Source organism: Thamnophis sirtalis, unplaced genomic scaffold (genome assembly GCF_051295495.1).
Source record: "Thamnophis sirtalis isolate CommonGarterSnake01/CBP01778 unplaced genomic scaffold, rThaSir2_p1.2 scaffold_14, whole genome shotgun sequence".
Lineage (NCBI taxonomy): Eukaryota > Metazoa > Chordata > Lepidosauria > Squamata > Natricidae > Thamnophis > Thamnophis sirtalis.
The window spans coordinates 5881909-5889787 of record NW_028261394.1 but is presented as its reverse complement, the minus strand read 5'-3'; the positions used below and the strand labels follow the sequence as shown (position 1 = coordinate 5889787).

Here is a 7879-nt window from a genome sequence, read left to right as displayed (position 1 = left end):
TTTCAAACCTCTTAACCTTGCCTAACTCTCCACTGTAGACAAGCGAAGCCTACGAGGTCCTGGCTGCCTTGCGACCACCCAAGCAGATTCCCCCGGTGCCTCGTCTACCAGGGGACGGTCGCTAAGTTGAAAGCCTTCCTGGGGAGCTTTGAGCCTCCTTGAAAGGTTCAAGACAGGTTGGCCCCTCCGCCAGCCCCACTGTTGAACCGAAGGGAGACCCAACCAACCAACCTATGGGAAAATATTTTGCCTGGGACTGGAGACTCCCAAGGAAAGTGCGAGGGGGGGGCAGAATGGCCCTGGGTGTGTGTTGGTGTGTGTATGTGTGTGTGAGAGAGAGGGGGGGCGGTGGAAGGAAAGAGAGGGAGCAAGGGAGGAGTGAAGCATTCATAAAGACCCATCGCTCTCCCACCTCTTCCCTCCTTCTCGGGAGCGAAAAGGAATCCAGGAGAAAGAAATGTTTGATAACACGCAATACCCTTATAACTGCTTTAATTATGATGGAGATGATTACCCAGCCTGCACTTCCGACGAAGAAAAAAGATTCACCAGACCGGCTTACAGGTAAGAGGGACTTTTTCAAGCTGGGGGTGCATAATTTTGGAGCCTGGGAAAATATTTCCTTCCTTCCGTTTTTTCTTTCTTTTTTCCTCCCTCCCTCCTCCTACTTTTTTCTTTCTTTCTTCTTTTTTCTTTCCTTCCTTCCTTCCTTCTTTCTTTCTTTCTTTCTTTCTTCTCATTCTTTCTTTTTTTCCTCCCTCTTTCTTTCTTTCTTTCTTTCTTCTCTCTCTTTCTTCCACTGCCCTTCATAAAGATTGTCTTTTGTTTTTCCTCCCTCCCTCTGCCTACTTATTTCTTTCTTTCTCTCCCTTTCTTTCTTTTTTCTTTCTTTCTTCTCTTTCTTTTTTCCTTTCCCCCTGCCTCCCTGTTTCTTTTCTTCCTTTCTTCTTTCTTTCCTTCCTTCCTTCTTTCTTTCTTTTCTTCCTTCTTTCTCTTGCTTTCCCCTTCTTTTTATTTCTTTTTCTCCCTCCCTTTCTTTCTTTTTTTCTTTCTTTCTTCCACTGCCCTTCATAAAGATCTTTCTTTTTTTCTCCCTCCCTCCTTCCTCCTACTTCTTTCTTTCTCTTTCTTTCTTTCTTTCTTTCTTTCTTCTCTTTTTCTCTTTAACTTCCCCCTCCCTCCCTCTTTCTTTCTTTCTTTTTTCTTTCTTTCTTTCTTCTCTTTTTCTCTTTAACTTCCCTCTTCCCTCCCTCCTTCCCTCCCTCTTTCTTTCTTTCTTTCTTTCTTCTTTCTTTCTTTCTTTCTTTCTTTCTTTCTTTCTTCTTTCTTTCTTTCTTTCTTTCTTCTCTCTCTTTCTTCCACTGCCCTTCATAAAGATCTTAGCAAGGAGTAGGAGGCAAGATTAGAAAGTTGGTCAGGTTTTAGATTTCTATTTCCTTAGACAAATAACCAGCCCCTGAATATATTTTTTAAAAGCTCTTTGGGAGGAAAGCACAAATGTCGGGAAACCTTAGATAGTTATATTCGCGTTCCGTTAGCTCAAAAGAGTGGATTTTGTGCTCCTATGCACGTCCATATCAAGACGGCTTCGTAGATGTTGAGTCTGAAATTGGTAGCTCCAGCTCTTAAATCATTTTTTTCCCCACTTAGTTTTGGGTTTTTGCCACTGATTGGTCCTCTCCAATGAATTCTGATGGGTTAAACAGACAAAATACTGGCGCATAATACACCAGACATCACACTGGTTGAGAAAAATAAGGTCACAATCATAGACATCACAATACCAGGTGATAGCAGGGTCGCCGAGAAGGAACATGAAAAAATCGCAAAATATCAGGACTTAAAAATTGAAATTCAACGACTATGGTACAAACCAGCAGTAGTAATTCCAGTGGTAATTGGCACACTGGGTGCTATACCAAAAGCACTGGAATTACATTTAAAACAGTTAAAAATTGACAAAATCACCATCAGTCAAATGCAAAAAGCCGCACTGCTTGGATCTGCACGCATATTACGAAAATACGTTATGACGTCCTAGGCCCCTGGGTGGGGCCTGACTAGTAACCAATGCCAAATCCGGCGAAACAACTGGCCGCTGTGATACAATTGTATAATAATAATAATACACATTATTAAATATTAAATAATAATATTTAATAATAAAGCCAAGGAGTGAATTTGGCTTGTTTGTGCCTCACTTTTGCTTTCCATGAAAATAACTCTCATTGAAGTAAGGGGTGCAGAAACACACACACAGAGAGACACACACACACAGAGAGACACACACACACACAGAAATGCATTTTAACCCATGCAAAGTAGCCACCAAACAATTCCCGCTTAGGCTGAAGTCACAATCTGCCGCATCACGCAGAAGTTACAGCTCTCCATAACTTTGAATTGATAAAGCCACAGCGTCTAAGCATGTAAAAATAATCATATTTTTTTCTCCCTTCCCTACGGAGAAGAAAATCCAGATTCTGTAATAGAACAAAGCAGCGAACGTGGTCATTTTTTATCTGTGGAACATATAAGAAAAGGATAGGATAGGATAGGATAGGATAGGATAGGATGGGATGGGATGGGATGGGATGGGATGGGATGGGATGGGATGGGATGGGATGGGATGGGATGGGATGGGATGGGATGGGATGGGATGGGATGGGATGGGATGGGATGGAATGGAATGGAATGGAATGGAATGGAATGGAATGGAATGGAATAGTATTCTTTATCGACCAAGTGTGATTGGACACACAAGGAATTTATCTTTGGTGCAGATGCTCTCAGTATACATAAAAAGACAAGATACATTTCTCAAGAATCATACGGTACCCTAACCCTAACCCAACCGCCTGCCCACCCATCATCCATCCACCAATCCATCTATCCATCCATCCCTATCATCTATCTGTGTCTGTCTGTCTGTCTGTCTGTCCATCCATCCATCCCCCCACCCCCCACCAATCCATCTAGCCATCCGTCCGTCCATGTATGTATGTGTGTGTGTGTGTGTGTCTGTCTGTCTATCATTTATATATCTACTATCTACTATCTACTATCTACTATCTACTATCTACTATCTACTATCTACTATCTACTATCTACTATCTACTATCTACTATCTACTATCTACTATCTACTATCTACTATCTACTATCTACTATCTACTATCTACTATCTACTATCTACTATCTACTATCTACTATCTTCTACATACATACATACATACATACATACATACATACATACATACATATATATATATATATATCATCCATCCACCCACCCATCCATCCCCATCATCTATCTATTATCTATTATTTTTAAGTTTGATCTGCTGATTAGATTCAATAGATGAATGATAGATAGATAGATAGATAGATAGATAGATAGATAGATAGATAGACAGACAGACAGACAGACAGACAGACAGACAGACAGACAGACAGACAGACAGACAGATAGATAATGGGGATGGATGGGTGGATGGATGATGGGGGTATATATCATCATCTATCTGCCTGCCTGCCTGCCTGCCTGCCTGCCTGCCTGCCTGCCTGCCTGCCTGCCTGCCTGCCTGCCTGCCTGCCTGCCTGCCTGCCTCTCTATCTATCTATCTATCTATCTATCTATCTATCTATCTATCTATCTATCTATCTATCTATCTTTCATCTATCTACCATTCATCTATCTAATCTAATCAGCAGATCAAACTTAAAAATAATCATGCTTTGCCACAAGATGTGAAGCCAGCTACGGTTTGATTCAGTAGATTAAATTGAGTCCTACATGATTCTTTCTGTGTTTCAAGACTTGATGTGGCCACTGATTTGGGAGTTTCAGAAACGATCCGGTTGAATCAATCAAGCTTCTGAGTCCAAAGCTTGTTCAGTTCCTTACATTCAAGGAGACTTACTTAATCTTTATTCAATGCATTCAAGACAGCAGCCTCCGTGCTACAAGGCCTAGTGAATTATCCCATTTTCCGCGTCTCTCTATATCTTCCTCTTTGCACCCACCGTGGTCTTGATGTTCTTCATTTGTTCCTCTTTCTCTGGGCAGCTACATAGCTTTAATCGCCATGGCCATTCAGCAGAGTCCTTCCAACAAGGTGACCCTTTCTGGCATCTACGATTTCATTATGAAGAAGTTCCCTTACTATCGAACCAATCAACGAGCATGGCAGAACTCCATTCGTCACAACCTGTCTCTCAACAGCTGTTTTGTCAAGGTAAGCCTGCAAGACACATCTGCACTCCATCCATGCACTCAACCTGTTCTGGGTTGGGTGCTCCTTCCTCCAACCCATGGTTGAGGGCATGAGTTGGGCCAGCCTTGATCTGGGTTGTCTGAGAAGGTCTTTCAAATTACTTCCTGGGATGTTATTATTGGATTGGTAGAAAATAATAGTTGTAGCTCAGGGTTGAACTGTGGAGTCCTCGACTCTCTCTGAGCTTGGTGGTTTTCTTGCAGATGTTTTATGACCCAACTAGGTAACACCATCAATGCTAGAATGGAGTGGGGTTTTCAGAGGGAGGGAGGGAAAGAGGGAGGAGCAGGAGGAGAGCCTTGAGATCCTTGGTGCTCTCTGAGCTTGGTGGTTTTCTTGCAGAAAGAGAAAGAGAGGGGGGGAGAAAGTTAGAAAAAGAGAGAGAGAGAGAAAGAAAAGAAAGCGAGAGAGAGAGAAACGGAAGGAAAGAGAGAAAAAGAAAGAGAAAGACAGAGGGAAGGAAGGAAAGGAAAGAAAGAAAGACAGAGGGGGAGGAAGGTAGAAAAAGAAAGAGAGAGGGAAGAAAGGAAAGAAAGAGAAAGAGAGGGAGGGAAGGAAGAAGAGAAAGAGAAAGAGAGAAAGACAGAGGGAAGGAAGGAAAAGAAAGAGAAAGACAGAGGGAAGGAAGGAAAGGAAAGAAAGAAAGACAGAGGGGGAGGAAGGTAGAAAAAGAAAGAGAGAGGGAAGAAAGGAAAGAAAGAGAAAGAGAGGGAGGGAAGGAAGAAGAGAAAGAGAAAGAGAGAAAGACAGGGAAGGAAGGAAAAGAAAGAGAAAGAGAGAGGTGGGAGGAAGGTAGAAAAAGAGAGAGAAAAAGAAAGAAAAGAAAGAGAGAAAGGGAAGGAAGGAAGAGAAAAAAGAAAGAGAGGGAAGGAAGGAAAGGAAGAGAAAGAAAGAGAGAGAAATAGGGAGGGGAGGAAGGAAAGGAAAAAAAGAGAAAGAGAGAGGGGAGGAAGGAAGAGAAAGGAAGAGAAAGAGAAAGAGAAAGAGAGAAGGAAGGAAGAGAAAAAGAGAGATAGGGAAGAGAGGAAGAAAAAGAAAGAAAGAAAGAGAAGAAGAAAGAAAGAAAGAAGAAAGAAAGAAAGAAAGAGTGGGGAGGAATGAATGAATGAATGAATGAATGAAGGAAGGAAGGAAGGAAGGAAGGAAGGAAGGAAGGAAGGAAGGAAAAAAAGAGAGAGACTATGCTGCAGACTGAAGGGGATATTTACCTCCAATTTCTATAATTAGAGAGCCTGGATTTCAGCAACTTGTCATGGCTGTTTATATGAGCCTCACATCTAAGTGAAGGCAGATGTGGAGAAGGCAACAGCCACAGCAGATGTGCTGAGAGGTCAGGGCCACAAACCTCCATGGGCAGCAGGGGTGTGTAGGCAACCTGTCTCTATCAAGCTGGCCCTTCAACCTTCCGAGGTCACCCACCATCCTCAGGGTGGACCCAGCCTCCTCCGAGCTCCAGCCCCCGTCCCAAGGAGCCTCCTTTCCCCAGGGACACCCTTGTAGAGCCCAACCTTCTTCAGATCTTCTGGCTTGAAGATCTCGAACCCTGAGAGTTCCCAGACAGATCCTCTTTCTTCTTCTTCTTTCTTTCTTCTTCCTCTTCTTCTTCTTCTTCTTCTTCTTCTTCTTCTTCTTCTTCTTCTTCTTCTTCTTCTTCTTCTTCTTCTTCTTCTTCTTCTTCTTCTTCTTCTTTGAACATCAATGACGGAGAGCATTGGCTGTTGTCGTTTTTGGTTGACCAAACGCAGGTTCCCCGGGCAGAAGGCAACGACAAAGGCAAAGGGAATTACTGGACTTTCGCCACCGGCTGTGAATCCATGCTGGATTTGTTCGAAAATGGGAATTACAGGAGGAGAAGGAGGCGGAGTGTGAGAAGGGAGAAAAGGACGGCTGGAGGAAGAGAGGCCTTGCCTGCCTTGCCTGGCCCCGAGGCCACCTTCCCCGAAATCTCCTGCCCCGCTGAGACTTTGGCATCCCAAAGGCTCCACTCTCCGGAGCCCGGCGAGTTTTTCCCCAGAGCTGCCGGCGGCCGACGAAGCCCAAACATCGGAAAATCTGACTCCGAAATTAAATTTAGCATTGATTACATTCTTTCGTCTCCAGACCCTCTGCCAGTCCTGCGATCCCCATACCATCTGCCAGAGAATAAATACCACCCCCTGGATGCGCCACAGGTTCAATTCTGGACACTTTGAGCAGAAAATGCTCGCAAAAAGGACACGCAGCAAAGCGAATTCCAGTTTTTGTGGGAGACTCCCGACAGGGTTAAAAGCGTCTTTTTTGGAGGAGGGGGGTTCTGTTGGGCTTGCTGGAGAAGGCAGTAGGACTCTGGTTGGTCTTCCTTGGTGCCTTCGGGTGACACGGGGGGCATCCCACTGCCGAAGACGGCTTGAATTCTGGGAGGGAAGGAAATACTTCAAGGTGGATGGAAGAGTGGTAGTAGGCCCTACGCAGATAATGGGATCCGAGAAGTTACCAAGGAGACTGGATGCTGAGTTGGAACATTGGGAAAATACGTCTTCCTTCCTTCTTTCCTTCTCTTTTTTCCATCCCCTTCTTTCCTTCCTTCCTTCTCTTTTTCCATCCCCTTCTTTCCTTCCTTCCTTCTTTTTTCCATCCCCTTCTTTCCTTTTATTTCCTTCCTTCTCCTTTTGCCATCCCATCCTTCCCCTTCCTTCCTTCCTTCTTTTTTCTATCCTCTTCTTTTCTCCTTTTATTTCATTCCTTCTCTTTTTCCATCCTCCCCCTTCCTTTCTTTTCTTTTTTCCATCCCCTTCTTTCCTTCCTTCCTTCCTTCTTTTTCCCATCCCCTTCTTTCCTTTTATTTCCTTCCTTCTCTTTTTCCCATCCTTCCCCTTCCTTCCTTCTTTTTTCCATCCCCTTCTTTCCTTCCTTCCTTCTTTTTTCCATCCCCTTTTTATTTCCTTCCTTCTCTTTTTCCCATCCCCTTCTTTCCTTCTCTTTTTTCCATTCCCTTCTTTCCTTCCTTCCTTCCTTCTCTTTTTTCCATCCTCTTCTTTCCTCCTTATTTCATTCCTTCTCTTTCTTTCCATCCTCCCCTTCCTTTCTTTTCTATTTTCCATCCCCTTCTTTCCTTCCTTCCTTCCTTCCTTCCTTCCTTTTTTTCCATCCCCTTCTTTCCTTTTATTTCCTTCCTTCTCTTTCTTCCATCCTTTCCCTTCCTTCCTCCTTCCTTCCTTTTGCTTAGCTACATGAGTCCCTTCCTCTTCCCCCTCCTACCCTCTCTCCTTCTCTTTCTATTCCTTCCTTCCTTTCCTTTTCCTCTTCCTTCCTCCTCTCCCCTTTCCTCTCTTCTCCTCTGTCCTTTCTTCCCTTCCTTTTCTGTTATTGTGGCTATCTCTTTTCATCTCTCAACTGGTGTATTTTCGGGATGGTATTCCCACAAACCCGGTTACATTTTTATGCTTGTCCTGATTAAAGTTTGAGGTTGATGTTCCTTTCCCCAGTGTGCATAAGTCAACCCAAATATTTTATGTTCGTGTGTACATGTGCACTTTTTCCTTCAAATGTGCGTTTTTGTACATTTTTGCAACTTCTTCCTTGTTGCCAGACAAGCAATATCTTCAATGCAATGGGGGGTTTTGT

General features: G+C 43.6%; 1 protein-coding gene across 1 annotated transcript; it reads left to right on the top strand.

Moving 5' to 3' along the window:
- The first annotated feature begins 384 nt into the window (after positions 1–384).
- Positions 385–6468, top strand: FOXL3 (forkhead box L3). Its single transcript, XM_087729134.1, has 3 exons — positions 385–564; positions 4069–4237; positions 6022–6468. Exons 1-3 carry the CDS (start codon positions 458–460, stop codon positions 6466–6468), a joined length of 723 nt encoding a protein of 240 aa, XP_087585260.1. The 5' UTR covers positions 385–457.
- Positions 6469–7879: the final 1411 nt, after the last annotated feature.